Source organism: Marmota monax, unplaced genomic scaffold (assembly GCF_021218885.2).
Source record: "Marmota monax isolate L192 unplaced genomic scaffold, Marmota_monax_Labrador192_F-V1.1 WCK01_AAM20220418_F8-fsc00042, whole genome shotgun sequence".
Taxonomy (NCBI): domain Eukaryota; kingdom Metazoa; phylum Chordata; class Mammalia; order Rodentia; family Sciuridae; genus Marmota; species Marmota monax.
This window is the reverse complement of record NW_026693008.1, coordinates 8,861,489-8,879,799: the sequence shown is the minus strand read 5'-3', so window position 1 is coordinate 8,879,799 and position 18,311 is coordinate 8,861,489. Positions and strand designations below refer to the sequence as shown.

At 34.7% G+C, this 18,311-nt stretch overlaps 1 protein-coding gene and 1 non-coding gene across 41 annotated transcripts in view; both read left to right on the top strand.

The window, feature by feature from the left end:
* Pbrm1 (polybromo 1) overlaps nucleotides 1-18,311 on the top strand; it is a 93,661-nt gene that overhangs the window by 17,689 nt on the left and 57,661 nt on the right. For 32 of the 40 annotated variants that reach the window (XM_046452810.2, XM_058582116.1, XM_058582123.1 and 29 more), the window contains 8 exons: nucleotides 1,746-1,814; nucleotides 4,480-4,578; nucleotides 6,564-6,649; nucleotides 7,576-7,671; nucleotides 8,553-8,644; nucleotides 12,436-12,649; nucleotides 16,196-16,337; nucleotides 17,457-17,554. In XM_046452810.2, the coding sequence (XP_046308766.1) occupies nucleotides 1,746-1,814; nucleotides 4,480-4,578; nucleotides 6,564-6,649; nucleotides 7,576-7,671; nucleotides 8,553-8,644; nucleotides 12,436-12,649; nucleotides 16,196-16,337; nucleotides 17,457-17,554 (896 nt within the window). The remainder of the gene's footprint in view (nucleotides 1-1,745; nucleotides 1,815-4,479; nucleotides 4,579-6,563; nucleotides 6,650-7,575; nucleotides 7,672-8,552; nucleotides 8,645-12,435; nucleotides 12,650-16,195; nucleotides 16,338-17,456; nucleotides 17,555-18,311) is intronic. The other 8 variants (XM_046452831.2, XM_058582120.1, XM_058582119.1 and 5 more) reach the window with 1 other exon arrangement.
* Nucleotides 1,115-1,188, top strand: Trnaa-ugc (transfer RNA alanine (anticodon UGC)). The gene has a single exon. It is a non-coding gene; the product is annotated as a tRNA-Ala (tRNA).

Sequence of the window (18,311 nt, the reverse complement as noted above, 5' to 3'; positions counted from 1 at the left end):
AAATATGGCATGGTCCCTGTTCTCTAGAAAATCAGGTAGTGGAGGTGGATAAAAGAAGAAATGATCACAGTGGGGGTTAAATCTATAGTGGAGACCTTCTGAAAATATACTCTTACTTAGAAATATTAGAATTCTGGGACCATGAAAGTTTTTGTGGTTTCACAGGCAATGATATGAGTTACATCTGTAACCGTGTTAATTGTCTCTTGTATGTGAAACTATAAAGGGTTCTTTCTGATCCTTTAAAAGCTTTCACTTTCTAGAAAATCTTCTTTGTAGAGTGAGAAAGTATGCGAGGCAAAATATGTAATCAGCTCTCTAGGAAATCAAGGAGCGCTAAGGGAGGAAGAACTTCCTCTCACCTTGCCTTCTGAGGAAAGAGAAAATTTCCTTTTTTACAAATAAAAAAGTTTAGGTGTTTATTTTATCATTAAAGAATAATCTTGGAAACAACCCAAATGCTCATTAATAGACAAATGAATAAGCAAAGAAATTGTTTATTCAAACAATAGAATATTATTCAACCTTAAAAAGGGAGGAGATTCTGAAACATCCTACAACATGGATGAATCTTGAACATAAGCCAATGAAATAAACAAATCAAAAGGATGAATAATGTATGACTCCTCTTGTATTAGGTTCTTGGAATAGTGAAAGAGACAAAAAGTAGAATGGTGATTGCTATGAGGGTAGGGGAGGGGAGAAGCACAGTCCGACTTCCTCTGAACCTCTTGCAACTGCAGTTATTTCCTTCAAGGCACAAAACTTGCACGAGAGCCTGAGGGTAGTGAATGATTCTAGGCATTGTGAAAGCCTCAGTGGTATCCCCCAACATGTCCAACCCCTGGAGATAAACTAGTATTTGATAAATTAGAAATTACTTATAATTTTGCTTCATTTCTTTCATATAATTTCATTTAAAAATATTTTATTTTGAAAAGCCTTACTTTGATTAAAGCATTAATAAAAGCATTAAGTTAAACATGAAGCAACAAATTTTTATGATTTCTTATAGTTCCTTGTGGAAGTTTATATGAAATATTATATAATTGTTATTTATATTGTAAAATTTAAAAAGCTTATAAAGAGGCCCGTTAAGAACTTTTTTCTGGCTGGGGATATAGCTCAGTTGGTAGAGTGCTTGCCTTGCATGCACAAGGCCCTGGGTTCAATCCCCAGTACCACACATACACAAAAAATAACTTTTTTGATTGCTATCTGGGGACCTTAAATTTAGACATTTATGATTCTGTGAATTTAGAATTTTATGTTAAATTGTAGTGTATTAATTGTGTAGAATGTGTAACTGTCAATAAGAGTAAACCCTACAACTTGCTGTTGTATATCTGTTGAATATTTCATTAAGCTTCCCAACCCCCACCCCCCCAGTACTGGGGATTGAACCTAGAGATGCTTTGCCACTAAGCTGTATCCCAACCCTTTTTATTTATTTTGAGGCAGGGTCTCACTAAGATGCTGAGGCTGATCTTGAACTTGAGATCTTTCTTCCTCAGTCTCCTGTCTCTGGGATTACAGGTGTGTGCCACTGCACATGGCTCATGAAGCTTCTTAAAATAACATTGTATTTTGTTTCAGATATAAAAATATACTGTATGTCTTTATATCTGTGAATGTCACAAAGCTGCTCAGTTTCTTGGTTGACAACATATTGTCAGTATGCTTCTTGTTTTTTCATTAGCTAGCTGCTTTCACTCATTGAGCAAACCTGGGTTTTTGTCTTCCAGCAATATCCAGACTATTATGCAATAATTAAGGAGCCTATAGATCTCAAGACCATTGCACAGAGGATACAGGTATGAAGGTGGCCATATGTAATCATATATGGTTTGGAGCAGATTGGCCTATGGACTTAGAGAATTTTAGAAAGCAGGGAAGTGGATATCTCTTTAAGGGTTATTAGTATTATCAAATAATATAAACAAAGTAGTACAACTTGCAGTTTTGGATTAAGGACAAAAATTAGGGCTAGGGGTATAACTAAGTGGTAGAGTGCTTGCATGTTTTGGGGAGGCTATGGGTTGAATCCCCAGCATCAAACAAAACAGAACAAAATTGCTTTAGGGTATCTTAAAATAAACAACAGAATTTCAAGTGCAAATAAATACTATGCTTTCTTTAACCTTCTTCACCTCTTTCCCACTCAGTTTCCCTAGAAATGATAGATGTAGTTCACACCCATATGGACTTGCTATATACCTAGCTCAGTGCTAGGTATATTGGCTAAGTCATTCTTACAATGACTATATGATGTAGATCCTGTTATTCCCATTTTAAATATTATAACACTAAAGTATGGAGATTCGTAGCCAAATAGGTACTAAATAAGTATTACCTAATTGTGAATGTATGATTAGGATTTGCGGTTTGATGATTATATGTTAAGGTAGGTGAATGCAGAAAGATATACATTCTTCCAGAAATCTAGTTTCTAGAGTGGATCTTGCTTCTTTTCCTAGCTCTTCATCTTAACTAGCTGTATCACTTGGGTCATGTGACTGTCTTCTTCCTCTGCTGTATATTGGGTATAGTATAACCACTTGGCTGTGATGATATATGTAAACTGTCTCATGTAGCAACTATTAGATGAGCCCATAATCACTAGGAATCACTCATCTTCCCAGGGTAAGAAGATTACACTACTCCTGGGAGACAAAGCAAAAAGGAGAACAATGTGTTACTTAGTCTTATTGAGTAATGAGAGTGTGGCACGGTGGTTTGCTAAGAGAGAGAAATTTCCTTGGCTCTAAATTTTAAGACAGCAACAAATTAAAGAGTAACAATGTAGTAATTATTGATTCCATAGATACATTTTCACAGAATGTTAAAATTGGGACTAACCAAATTATCATCTGGTTTTGAGGCAGCCCAATAAGTGCACAGAATGCTCACTTTCTGATTCCCTTGGTCTTCATCTATCTAGGGGGAATGATGTTTTCGTAATACTGAAAATCAAATCAGATTTTAAACACCTCTAAGTCAGTCCCAGTCTTCTCTCTTTGCCTTTTTGCCTCATCTTGTTCTTTCTTCTGAAGTTCCCAAAATAATATTCTTTTGCCATCATCCTGATCAAGATCCTTGTCATCTTATTTCCAAATTATTGGAATAATCTTTCCTACCTCTCTGATCAAAAAGCTCTCTAGTCACTTTCTATATCTTGCTTCCTAACCCTGGCTTTCTTCCCACTATTCCACAGCTCAGAAACTTAATGTCACTTGTCACAACAACTTGTACCAGTTCCATAATAATAATCAACTCTGGCTACCATAAGCAGAAAAGGAATTTATGAAAAAGGATCGCTTATGAAATTGTTGGAATGAAACACTGGGGAACTACTTTTGGGAAAATAAATAGAACTCAGGGATGTCATGGTACTGCCAAGATTACACACAACCTCCTTGTAGTACAGTTGTTATTACTACTGTCATTTGCCACTGTGGGCCCTGCTTAGATTCTCTTCCTCTGCAGGAGTCAGTAAGAATTCCTGCCATTCCCTGGCCATTGCTTTAGTCACTGAAGACCCAAGCACAAATTAGCTTGTCCGTGATTATTTCCCTTTGCCTTGCTGATAGGTTGTGGGTAAAGCAAACTTTTGCCCACTTTCACCCTCATGGTGGGAAGTAGGGCCCTCCCTGTCACCTGTTCTAGGATTCCTTCCAAATAAGACAGGCATTCAAAAGTGTTAGTTCCACATAACAGATAACCATCCAATCTACATTGCCTGCTTTTTTTGGATTCTGCCTTATTTTGCCTTTGCCTGTCCATACACTTTTGTGCTACAGTTGTACCCTTCCCCACCCTCCCCACTTAAATTGGTTTCTTTCAGTTTCTCTAGAACTTCTTCTTCCTGTGTACTTATATCATTAAGTACATGTATACACATTATATGTGTGTCTTTTACCTAGCATGCATTCCTCCCTCCTTTCCTTTGTAAATTGAGGCAACTATGTGAGTATTTCTAGGTTATTTTGGAACAAGTGAGCTTTAAGATGTGACAGCTCTGGCACAAAAATAGTACATAGAAAATGTTAACCTCTATGCTGGACTGATTTTATAATTTACCTGAGGTGGTCCTAATAACTCAAGGGAGTTTTCCTTCACACTGTTAAGGCCACTTTAGTGAATTAGTATTCATGAAGCACCCAGAACAGAGCTTGGATCATTGTAAGCATGTGTTGGCTAACTAAAACATTTATCTTACTTATTTTTTTAAATTAAGTTTTTTAATGAAAATAATGTAGTTCTGGTTTTGTTACCTATTATAAAAACTTATTTGTAAATGGGTAGTAGGAATAATTTATGAAAGAAAATTACATATTGTTCACATATATACTTTCCAATAAAGTCTTAGACTTATGGTGACAATTTTAAAATATGTGGAGTTCTTTTTTAATTGAAGGTTTTACTGATATTTTTTAACATTTATTAAGAGGAACTGTTATGTTTTGTTGTTTACTGTAGAATGGAAGCTACAAAAGTATTCATGCAATGGCCAAAGATATAGATCTCCTAGCAAAAAATGCCAAAACTTATAATGAGCCTGGTTCTCAAGTATTCAAGGTTAGTTTTTTGTTGTTGTTATTTTCATTGATAATAGTAAATACTTTAATTTAGGTTCAATAATTTTTATAACAATCATATTGAGGTATGTCACGTGCCATAAATTTTGCCCATTTGTTTATTTATTTACTTAGGGATTGATCCCAGGGGTGCTTAACCATTGAGCCACATCCCCAGCCCTTTTTAATTTTTGAGATAGAGTCTCACTGAGTTGCCGAGGTTGGCTTTGAACTTGAGATCCTCTTGCCTCAGCCTCCTGAGCCACTGGGATTGCAGGCATACGCCACTTTACCTGGCTCAAATTTCACCCATTTAAATTAAAAGACCCAATTTGATGGATTTTAGTATATTCACAGAGTTAGCAGTCACTCTTTCCCCCCCCCCCACCATCCCCAGCCCTAGGGAACCACCATCTTTTTGTCTTTGTACATGGTAACTATATACTTAACTTTCTAAAGAACCAGCAAACTCTTTTCCAAAGTAGATGTACCATTTTACATTCCCATTAGCGATGTACAAGTGTTGAAATTTTCTACATTCTTACCAACACTTGTTTTCCATTTTCATCCTAATGGGTGTAAAGTAGTATGTTATTATGGTTTCATTTGCCTTTATGTAATGAATAATAATTCATTTTTACATGTGTGTATTGGCCCTTTGTATGTCTTTGGAGAAATTTCTATCCATATCCTTTGCCCTTTTTTTAATTGGGTTACTTCTCTCTTTATTTTTGAGTTGTAGGCGTTCTTTATATATTCTGGATATCATGCCCTTAAGAGATATATGGTTTTTTAATATTTTCTCTCATTCTCTTGTCTTTTCACTTTTGTGATAGTGTCCTTTAATGCACAAAAGTTTTTAATTTTGATGAAGTCCAGTTTATGTATTTTTTTCTTTGGTTGCTTTTGTTTTAGGTTATTACTGCCCAGTCCAAGTTCATAAAGATTTACACCTATATTTTCTTCTAGGAATTTTATAGTTTTAGCTCTTACATTTAAATTTTTGATTCACTTTGAATTGATTTTTGTAATTAATAGGTAATAGTTCAAATTCATTCTTTTATATGGGGTATTATCCTGGCACTACATATTGAAAAGATTTCTTTCCCCATTGATCATCTTGGAACCCTTGTTGAAAATCATTTAACCAAGATGTAGGAGTTTAATTCTGTATTCTTGGTTCTGTTCAGTTCATTTAAGTGTTTGTTCTTATGTCAAAGTAAGGTTTTTTTAATCCTTTTTTTTTTCAGCTAAATATTGATTTATTCCCTACATTTAAATTTCATAAATAATAAAAAGCAACATTTATAGTGTAAATACAATGTAAAATAGCTTTTCCGTTGCTCTGTAATTCCCTCTTAGAAATTTTGTAGTCCTGCTTGTAGAAATTCCTTGAATTAATCACATATCATTGGGAATTTAGGAAAGAATGCTCAGAAAATCTTTTAGTAGTAAAATCATTAGATTTTCCTGAACCCTGACCCAGATACTATTGCTATTGCTAGTTAATGTTAACTCTATCTTTCATCTTTTGAGAAAGTTTGAGTGAAAATCGGAAACGAATTCTGAAGTCCTGTGTTCTTAGTCCTTGGATAAGACATTTTGGTAGTATATTACTGATTGTTAGTTGATACAGTTAAAAATTTTACTTTTCAATCTAATTATTTTTCTAAACCTTTTCAAGAGAAAGAAAACCTTGGATTTGACTTTTAGGTTGTATACAACTAGGATTTGTTGTATTTTACCATCAGATCTTTGCATATTACTTCACTAACTGTGAAAGAACTAGAAGCTTTTTGCATTTAATTAGTGACAACTTCATGAAGATGTTTGAGAAGCTTACAGAAAAGTTAAAGGATGCAGCTTTGTGAATGTTGAATAGATGTCAGCTCCAAATGGAAAGAGTACCATGAAAGGTGCCCAGTGTGTGAACAAGGGAATTTTTTTTCTATTCCTTTTTTAAGCTGAGTAACTTTATTTTGACAGGATGCAAATTCAATTAAAAAAATATTTTATATGAAAAAGGCAGAAATTGAACATCATGAAATGGCTAAGTCAAGTCTTCGAATGAGGTAGGTTAAGAAATATTTAAGATCTTTATTAATTTTCTTTCTTTCTTTTTTTTTTTTTTTTTTGGTGTGGTACTGGGGATTGAACCTAGGGTGGCTTTACCACTGAGCCACATTCCCAGCCTTTTTTTTTTTCTTTTGAGACAGGGTCTCACTGAATTGCTGAGGCTGACCTCAAACTTGCAATCCTCCTGTCTCAGCCTCCCAAATTATTGGGATTATAGATGTGTGCCACCACATACTACTCAAAAAATTTCCAAGATCTTTGTGTTTTTGTGTTTGCTGAATTTTCTAATAAAATCAATACAGTAGAAAACAAGATTTATGTTACATTTCAAGATTATATTTAGTTAATAATGTGATTCTGAAAAGAGTAGAGTAGCTTATCTAGCCTCTTCATTGTAGCTGAAGGGCTTTATTTAATAAGAAACACTTAAGGTAACACCACTATATCCTCCTCTTACCTTTATAAATACATATTGGTGTAATACAATATTATGGTACTTGGATATAATGTGCAGTAGCATTTATTTGCAATATACGAAGATCTGAAGTACCATTCTAGTTGGTTTTTCCTTTCCTAGAACTTTAAGTTTGAACAAATCTTAATTCTGGAATTCTGCTTCCTCTTTCCTGAAATGAAAAGGTTGGGTGATTATTTTCAAAGCTCTCTCCTGGTTCTCACATTTATTTTGTTATCATTTCCTCTGGCTCTACAATGACCATAATCTCTCAAGGACCGGCTGTGGTCTGCTGTCCTCTGCAGACTCCCATGGTCCTGGAGAAGAGCCTGCTGCATAGTAGAGGCTCAGAAAAATTCAACATTTCTATTAGGAAAAAAATAGAAAATGTCTTTTTTTTTTTTTTTTTTTTAAATCCAGAATTCTGATTAGCTATCAAGTTTCTGAGGTTTTTTTATCTTTGACTAGGACTCCATCAAATTTGTCAGCGACCAGGCTGACAGGCCCTTCGCACAGTAAAGGCAGCCTTGGTGAAGAGAGAAATACCACTAGCAAGTATTATCGGTAAGAAAAAGAGGGTTTAGTCTGAGAGTTGGCCCATACTTATGACAGTAGGCATATTAATATTTGTCTGATGGCTATTTTGAAATAATATTTTGGGATGATTTTTTTTTTTTCTTTTTTGAGACAAGGTCTCACTAAGTTGCTGAGGTTGACCTTGAACTTGCAGTCCTCCTGCCTCAGCCTCCCAAGTTGCTGGAATTAATAGGCATGTGCCACTGATCCCAGCATACTTCTGGATTATGAGAGTTATTTATCAAGTGCTTTATTTAAAAGGTTGAGATACTTGTAGTAGGTTTTACCTCACCTCTCAAATAATGATTAAGGATTCTTTAACCAGTTAGTGTTTAGTATTAGTTATAAATAAAATGTGAGATTTAAATACTTATTTGCAATAAATAAGTTTTGTGTTTAGAATAGAATTTTTTTGTTATTTTAAAGTATGAGCATCTTAGAAGAGAATAACCGGTGATGGTGATTGAGTCTTTACTTTCTATAAAATAAGGAGTAGATCTACATTTAAGTAAAAAGCAGATTACAAGTTGCCCACTCCAGGCTTTCTACTACCACTGCCACTTTCTTAGAGGAAAAATTAGTTTTTCTTGGATAACATTGATGAGGAATATTAAGTAGTAAAAAGATAAAGAGGCAGTTAATATAAATTATTTTTCTGGGGCTGGGGCTGTGGCTCAGTGGTACAGCGCTTGCCTAGCACGTGTGAGGCACTAAGTTCAATTCTCAGCACCGCATATAAATAAATAAAATAAAGGTCCATCAACAACTAAAAAAAAAAATTTTAAAAGCAAAAGAAATTATTTTTCTTTGTTATGAAGTACTTTGTTAACAGCTCCTAATGTCTTCCAATGTCTTGTTTTTCTTTGTAGTAATAAAAGAGCAGTCCAAGGGGGCCGTTTGTCAGCAATTACCATGGCACTTCAGTATGGCTCAGAAAGTGAAGAGGATGCTGCATTAGCTGGTAGGCATTAGCTTTTGGCTAAATTAAATGCCTTCTAAAGTGGATCCTTTTGGTTGGTCTAGCCTGAAGTTTGTTGGTTTTTGGAAAATGTGCTATTTGGTTCCATTTGATTGCACCCCTTAGTTGGCAGCTGATTTATCAAAAGCTTATTGCTTGATATTGGTTAAAATTCATATCTGGGTAAATATAAAAACATGAAAGAGAGAAAATGATGTAGAACGGATAATAGTCAAAAGGTAGCCATATTAACATCAGATAAGAACTTTCGGAGATAAGTGAAAAGATTAAAAAAAGATTCAGCCTACAATAGTAAAACATTTGTTTCATTGGGAAGATGAATTACAAAGGAGCTCCAAATATGTAAATCAAGAAGATGGAACTTTATGGAGAATTTGAAAACAATACGCGTCCAACAGAATTCCTCTTCTCTCGTTTGCTAGATAAGTAGAAAAATTGAATCTACTTCCTCATAAGTATGATGATATTGAAATGAGTTACCACAAGCTTAGTGGTGTAAAATAAATTTTTTCTTACAGTTCTGGAGATCAGAAGTCTAAAATCTAGGGGTCAGCAAGCCAGTTTTCCAGATATTTTAGGGGAGAATGTATTTTCTTGCTTTTTCTGCTTCTGAAGACTATCTGTACTTGGCTTGTGGCCCCTTTTCTCTATCTTCAAACTGCATCTTTCCAACTTCTGCATCTGTTGTCCCTTCTTCTTGCTGCTTTGACCTTGTTGCTTCCCTCTTGTTAGGATCCTCTTGATTACATTTAAGGGCACACCCACATAATTCACAGATTAATTCAGGTTAATCTTCTCATGTCAAGATTATTAATCACATTCACAAAGTCCCTGTTGGCATATAAGGTAACGTTCAGAGGTTCTATTGACAAAGACATGAGTATATATTGGTAGTTATTATTCAGCTTATCATATGTATTCTACATTTAGAGAACACACATTCTTCCTAGGTTCATATTTATAAAAACTGACCATCTACTCAAAACAAATTTCAGTAAAGATTAGGTGTTATATAGTCCCCATTTCTGATAAGTGCAGCTAAGACATCAACTAACAATGAATAGAATTTAAAAGTCTAAACATCAGAAATTTTAAAATAAACACATAGGCTAAAAGAAGAATTATCTCAGAAATTTAAAATACTTAAAACTGAACAATTGCAACAATGAAATAATGCATCAGAACTAATTGGGTGTAGCTGAAGTGATAATTCAGAAGGAATCTCATAAGTCTGAATGCTTCTCTTTAGAAAAGCACCTGAAGGAATGAGCTAGGCATCCAACATTAGTAAATAATAAGATAATTTTTAATAAGATAAGTTAGAAAAATGAGTAATAAAGCTAATAGCAGAAATTTAATTCATTAAAAAAGAAACTTATAATGGAAAAAATTAATGGGGTGAAAAGTTATTTTGTTAAGACTATTAATAAAATAAGTTTATGTTGAAATTATCAAGAGAAAAACATAAAAGGTAAGTAAATAATATTAGGGAGGAGAGAGACATATAGAGATTAAATGAAAATGTATTTACAGCATATACATTTAAAAATTTAAATGAAAAAATTCCTAGAAAATGTTAAATGTATAAAACTGATTCAAAAATTAAGCCAGGCTTGGTGGCACATGCCTGTATTCCACATTGCTCCCAAGGCTGAGGCCCAAGGATCACAGATTTAAAGCCAGCCTCAGCAACTTAGTGAGGCTGTAAACAACCTAGGGACACCCTATCTCAAAATGAAAAATAAAAAGGACTGGGGATGTGGCTCAGTGGTTAGGTGCCCTCTGGGTTCAATCCCTGGTACCAAAAAAAAAAAAAAAAAAAAAAAATTTAAAGGCTGAGATTATTCATAGAACCAGTAAAGAATTAAATTATCAGTTAAAAACCTTCCCACATAGAAAACACCAAGCCAAACATTTAAGAAAGAAGAGTTATAATTTTTACCTCAGTGCTGGAGATTGAACCCAGGGCCTCACACTCTACCACTGCATTTCACTCTCTTAGACAACAGAATTTTATTAAAACATCTGCACAGTAGATGAAATGAGCTTCCAGTTCATTCTGTGAATCTAATATAACCTAGATATCAAAACCAATTAGAAGCATACTGTATCTGTCAGTGTATATAATACATGATGACACAATTGGATTTATTCCAGAAATACTAGGTTTGTTCAACATTAGAAAAGATAAAGTACCATTTACTGCATTAACATTAAATAAAATACAATTGGCTCATCACATATTTTTGATAAATACTACAATTCTCATTCATGATGAAAATTCTTAGCAAACTAAGGAGATTTTTCCTAAGCTGATAAAAGGCATTTCTCTTTTTAAGGGAGAAATGTTAGCCGTGTAGAAATAGGGTAAGAATTCTGTTACATTTTTTAGTGAAAAAGTACTACACAGCCTACAGTTACAACAGTTAATGTATGAGGATCAGAAAAGAAGAAAGATACATACATATTGTAGTTGACAGATTTTTTTTCTACTCAAACTCTTCAAATAAATTACTAAAATGAATAAAAAATCATAAGTTGCAGATATAAGATCATTACACAAAAATCCTTCTCTGGAATAAGGCACAAAAAGAAAATTAGGTATATATCCAACAAAAGATGTGTAAACTCTTTATAGGAAATATCAGAGATGATGACTAGTTTCAAATCCTTGTTTGCTTCTAGCTAGCTCTATGACTGTATTAAAATCTCATCTGACAGCTTTATAGGATGAATGACATTGTATAAGTTGTTAATCTCTTTTGCCCAGTTTTCTCATTTGAAAAAATAATAACAATATCTGTTTCATGTGGTGGTATTAGGACTGCCTAAGGCTTATGCTTATCAAGTTTTTAGCCCAACTTAAGTACTTAATAAATGATTGTTGGTCTTACCTGGGAGGAGTACATAGCAATTATGGTGATCCAGCCAAAACAATTTAAACTGTGATCTTTATGCACTAAATAAGAAATCAGGGAACTGAGCAAAATCTGAAGATGATTCTGTGTTTTACTTTTTGTGGTGTTTTTATGATTTAGCATCTATTTAAAAATTCCCTTTATAAGGAATACATCATTCATCAGGGATGGTATAAATCAATAGGGCAAAGTCACAGAGACTTAAGGTTAAATCATGTCTGACATTATCGGCCTAATGTAAATTTATACTATTCTAAATGTGTTAGCAGCTTTCTATTATTGTAACAAATATCTGAGATAATCAACTTATGAAAATACTTTATTTTGGCTCACAGTTCTGGATGTTCTAGTCTATGATCAGACCCGTGGTGAGGTAGCACTTCACTAGGCTCCACCTGTTAAAAGTTTCCACTACCTCTCAATAGCACCACTCTGGGGGATAAGCCTTTAACACATAGGGCTTTGAGGGACATTTCAAATCCAAACTGTAGCCCTGAACTTCATGGTATTATTTTAGTTCTGAAGTCTCTGAAAGATTTCTTCCTTCTTTTGGCCATACATGCCAAGGAGTCTCTGAGGAGAGCCCAGAAAGAAAAACTATTTTGCAACCTTTTATAACCAGTATAACTTTTACTATTTAGCATTTTATTTCTGTGAAATGTTTCTCTAAACATATAGTTCTATGAAACATTTCTCTAAGCATGCATCCTTAGCATCATCTTTAATGGAGATTATAGACTATTTTTAAAAAATTTCAAATATATATGTCTGTCTGTTGAAGGAGCTATAAAATATGGTTATTTCATGCTTTATTACTTTCTTCCCCTGTGAATACTTGTTTTTTTGTCTTTCTAGCTGCACGTTATGAAGAAGGAGAGTCAGAAGCTGAGAGCATCACTTCCTTCATGGATGTTTCAAATCCCTTTTATCAGCTGTATGACACAGTTAGGAGCTGTCGGAATAACCAAGGGCAACTAATAGCTGAACCTTTTTTCCATTTGCCTTCAAAGAAGAAATATCCTGATTATTACCAGCAAATTAAAATGCCCATATCACTACAACAGATTAGGTAAGATCTTTTCTGTATTACTTCTGTGTAAATCTGTTTTCTTATGGTCTAGCCTGCATATATATTATTGTTTCCTAAAATGGATAAGGATTTTAAAATTAAACTTTTTACCTAACCATTTGTTTGTCTTTTGATTAAGAACAAAGTACAAAAACTTTCCTGCTTACACCTTTCATTGATACTTTAATTATGGTAGTTAAACCATATTTAAATTTTATATTGATAGTTGAATCATCAGAATAAGCATAGTCAATTCTGGAAGAACTTATTAGCTGAAACCGTACTTGAAAGATGGTTCCATCTTGGATTCCTTTTCCTGTTTAGAAAATGTTTGTTTTGTTCTTTTTTTTTTTTTGAGATGGGATTTTACTCTGTTACCCAGGCAGATCTTGAACTCATGCATACAGTTAGAAAATGATCATTTGGCAATTCAGCCAGACAGAATACTTAAACCACTATAGTATCATTAACAATGGTAAGAAATCATAACAACAGTTAAAAAAAAAAAAAAATCCCAATTTAAAAAATAGGCAGAGGGCCAGGCTCAGTGGTACATGCCTGTAATCCCAGCTTGAGATGCTGAGGCAGGAGGATCGTAAGTTCAAAGCCAGCCTTAGCAACTTAGTGTGAGGCCTTGAGCAATTTAATGAGACCCTGTCTCAAGATAAAAAATAAAAAGGGTTGGGGATGTGGCTTGGTGGTTAAGGGGCCTTGGGTTGAATCCCTGGTTCACAAAAAGTGAGAGAGAATAGAGGGCTTCCATAGGAGGTTTAGACACTGCTACTGCTGTTGCCACTGTGTCTGTAGTGATCCCTGAGAAGTTGCAGCACATTTTGTAGGTACTCAGCACCAACATGAATGGGCAATGGAAAATAGCCTTCTTCCAAGTTGGAATTTTCTGGTGTAAACTTTGCTTTGTTAAGTCACTATTTCAGCACACACATCCCCCCGCCCCAACGCCGCCCGCCATGTCAGTTTTGTGGACACTCCAGTAGGAGTGGGTGAGAAATAGGGAAGTGATTTGGGCCTAGATGTTAGTACACTAACATTTTGAAGGGTCAATATGTAGGATGTCTAATCCCTTCTTGGGTCACAGAACCCATGGTGCCTAATAAGAAACTTGCTGTGCCTGGACTCCCTTCTATGTATGCTATGTAGAGCAGCAGTGGAGTGTAGGGCAGTGCTATCCAATAGAACTTTCTGCAAACATGGAAATGTTTTATTGCCTATGTTATCCAATATGATAGTCACTAGTCATGTGTGGCTGTTGAGCATTTGAAATGAGGCTAGTGCCACTGAGGAAGTTGATTTTAAATTGTATTTAAATTTAATCTCAGTAGCCACATGCATCTAATGTCTACAATATGGTGCAGAATAGTCCTAGGAAGATTAATTGGCAGAAGGAAGATAGTTGAGTGTCCCCAAAAGCAATAAAGAATGGATGGATAGCCAGATGTAGTGGCACATTCCTATAATCCCACCTACTCTTGAGGCTGAGACAGGAGGATTGCAAGCTCAAGACCGCCTAAGCAGTTTAGAAAGGCCCTAAGCAATTTAGCAAGACCCTATCTCAAAAATTTAAAAAAGGGGCCTGGGGCTGTAGCTAAGTGGTAGAGCACTTGCCTCGCAGGTGTGAGATCCTGGGTTCGATCCTCAACACCACATAAAAATAAATAAGCAAATAAATAAAGATAAAAAAATAGAAGTAAATTTTTAAAAAGGGCTATGGATGTGGCTCAGTGGTACAACACCCCTGGGTTCAATCCTCAGTACCAAAAAAAAAAAAAAAAAAAGTTTGAGAATGGAAAACTAGAGCTGAGAGATAGCTCAAAAGTAGAGTACTTGCTTAACATGTACCTGGCTTTGATCCCCAGGCCCACACACAGAAGTGAATAGGAGCTAGTGTGGTACCTCATGCCATTTTTCACTGTGCTGGGATTTGTTTTCCCCATGTTTATTTCCATTTTCTCTCTTTCTTCACTCCAAGTCTCAATTGATTAGCTTTAGTTTGATAAATCTCTGAAGATCTGTTAAGTTGTTGTTTGCAAATTTGGATTCTTTTAGGTGTTGAGAACACTTAGCATCCTTTGATTTGGCAGGAATAAGATTAATAAACTCTGGTGCTAGCTGGTAGTGAGGACTGAATATATGCTTAGTTTTTGGCTTTTTTTCCCCCTTTCAGATATGTTTTCTAATATTCGTATTCCTTAAGTGCTACACAGAATCTGAATAGTATTTTGTTAAATTTTAAGTAAAACTTTATATGCATAACAGACAATTCTGTTCTAAGAGAAAGTTTGGAATCTCCATTCAGTGAAACTGTTTTCACACATTTTGGTTCTTTAATAATATTTTTGTGATTTTGATGACTAAAATGCAGGTGCCTCAATCAAGATTTAAGAGTTTATCCTTAAAAAAAAAGAAAAAAAAGTTTATTCTGTCCATATAGAGTTAGAGCAAATAGTGATTCTTCATTTAGCACAAAGTACATAAGGCCTTTCAAAGAACTGGTATTATTAATAGCAGTAGTGTCTAACCTATCTTTTTACTTAGGACTTTTAAGTAAAATAAGCAAAAACCTCAGCTTAGGCCATCATAGTTTGTAATAAATTATATTGGAGGATAGCAATAAATGGATTCTGACAAATTTACCTCTCATTTACCATTGGAAAATCAATTAAGCTATCCTTTTATATCTTCCTTGAGTAAATATCTTTCCAGATGTTTCTTCATGGCATTGCCATTATTATTATTGTTATTTTAATCTGCATGAACTAAAATATTCAGCCTCTTTCCTAACCCCAATGCTGGGGATTTAACCCAGGGCACTCTACCACTGAACTACACCTCCTACACCCCCAGCTTTTTTATTTTATATTTTGAGGCAGGTTCTTACTGAGTTGCTAAGGCTGGCCTAGAGCTTGTGATCCTTTTCCTCAGCAGCAGGATTATAGGCATGCACCACTATATCGGGTTGAAATGTCCTCTTATTTTCAGAAATGGGTAGTTCTCCATGATTCTTCATTGAGGTAGTTTAAAATCACTCTAATTTTATTTCTTCTTAAAGTTACTTGTTATCCATGATCAGGGTTTTTCCATTAGGGATTGAACCCAGTGATGCTCTGCCAATGAACTACATCCCCAGCTCTTTTATTTTTGTTTTGAGATGGCCTAACGAAGTTGCCAGAGCTGGCATCAAACTTGAAATCCTCCTGGTTCAGCTTCCCAAGTCACTGGGGTTCAGGCATGTGCCACCAGGCCTGGCATGCCTCCTTTTTTATCTTTTTTTTTTTTTTTTTTTGGTGGTGGTACTGGGGATTGAACCCAAGGCCCTAGGCATGTGAGGCAAGCATTCTACCAACTGAGCTATATCTCCAGCCCCCTCCTTTTTATCTTAACACAGTCACTTGCAAGGCTTCTAACCACTATCACTAGTGAAGATACCGTGGAGTGCTTGTAAGGATTTTTGCATTGTACTTTCAGGAAGAAAAAGTGTTTCATCATTTTCAAAGTGGATCGTACTAGCCATTTATTTGTCTTTCACAGAACAAAATTAAAGAACCAAGAATATGAAACTTTAGATCATTTGGAGTGTGATCTGAATTTAATGTTTGAAAATGCCAAGCGCTATAATGTTCCCAATTCAGCCATCTATAAACGAGTTCTAAAATTGCAGCAAGTCATGCAGGTATGATTTCTTAGTTTTGCTAAATTTGTTGTATGTATCATCAAAATAGTATTATGTTTATTGAGTGTGTTCTTTTGAGATGAATGATTTCCCCCAACATTATCAAGTTATTCATTTCAACCACAGTACTGCTAACTATTATTTTAGAATTGTTAGGACCATTTTGAGGAGAAGTAATAATTTAGAAAGGAGTAAGCTTCATGAATAGAGGAATCTCCTGAGTAATTTTAGGATTGTAGGAAAATTACCCTTTAATCCTAGATGATATTCTGTCATTTAGGTTTTATTTTTTTGGTTCTAGACTTTGTCTCTGTTAAGATGGGACTAGTCTAGAAGAAAAGGCATCTGAAAGGTAATTATTCATTGTATAATGTCCCAAAAGTTTTAACAGATCCTCCCTGAAAGTACACCTTTGGGGGCATCTGAAGTCACTGGCCATCTAGGGGTTTTAAGACAAAATAGTAGATAAGAAACTGAATTTATCTCACAGTTTTTGGTAGAATCTTTTTTAGAAAGATAGTCTTAACACAAGGAAGCAACTAAAGCACTCATAGGTTCTCTTCATTTTGTATAATCAATATTGCACTTCTTAGTGTTGTGAATGTCAGGCGTTTGTTCCGCAGTACTGTGTGTGTGTATATGTGTATATTTCCCATGCCTGTTGTGGTTGGACTTTCATCTCTCTTTGGCAGAAAATCTTTAAAAATGCATGTGTTGAAAAGTAGATCTCTTTTCACCTTTCAAAGATTCAACTTTTTTCTTAACTTCACTGTCTCTTTAGAAGTCATGGGTGCCAGAGATCACCTTCGAGTTGGCCACCAAAACAAGGTGTCCTACAACTTGCCTTAGTGCTTTTAACCAGTTAAATCCTTTTGTAGTCTTAAATGCTGTAGCTAACATTGATTCTTTAACTCTCTGGATCCATTTTTTTAACCTACTTTTCTGTCATGCAGGCTTTTGTTAAACTGGGTTATTAAAAATATTTAATGAATCTTTAATTTTGTGCATGCTACGTGGTGTTTTCTGAATGAATCTGACATGTCTAGCTCTTTAACATTCATATATTCATACATGTGTTCAACGGAGTAAGTCTGACTCCTGAAACCTGCTTTGTTATAGGCAAAGAAGAAAGAGCTTGCCAGAAGAGATGACATAGAGGATGGAGACAGCATGATCTCTTCAGCCACCTCTGATACTGGTAGTGCCAAAAGAAAAAGGTATATGATCTTCTCATAGCTGGAACTATCTCAGTTCCTGTTTATTTTAGATAAGTACAGAAAAAATATTTTTTTAAGTGGTGAAGTATTGATTATAAGTTTGAAATATTTGATAACATCTTTTGGAATTCATTTATAAATTGGATAATTAGTTGTTATTATTTTTCTTTAAGTACCACATTGCTTTTAGATGACACAGGGGAAAAAAAAGATACCTACATATGCACCTTGGCAAACATGTAATTTTTACTATCCAGATAAAGATAGAAAGATGGCTTTTTAAGATTGCCACTTAAATCTAATTTAGGTAATTTCTACATAGTGAATTACAAAGATGTAATATGAATTAGGAAAGGTAAGGAGAATTCAGTTCTACTGCTACAGTGAAGTAAGTCATTGCTCCTTACCTTTTATTTTTCCTTTTTAGTTTGATCTTTATTTGTGATTTTAAGAATGTCAGATTGTGTAATACCATCATAACTTCTTATAGTTCATAAAATGTTAAGCTAGATATTTGGATGTTTTTTTGGTTTTCTTCTTAATCTTTCTTTCAACTTCCCTAACCCTTTCTTCCTCTCATGGGTTTTGTGGAAGGGGATCTTATTGTGAGATTCTGAAACTGGGCTCCTATAAGGAATCATGCACATGGAGTTTCTGTGGCCTGATCATTGTGGAACACTGTAGTCTTCTTTAAACCCTACTGCCTTACAGTCTTTGCAGCAGCAGTGAGTCTAGGGAGGGTACCTTAAACAAGGAA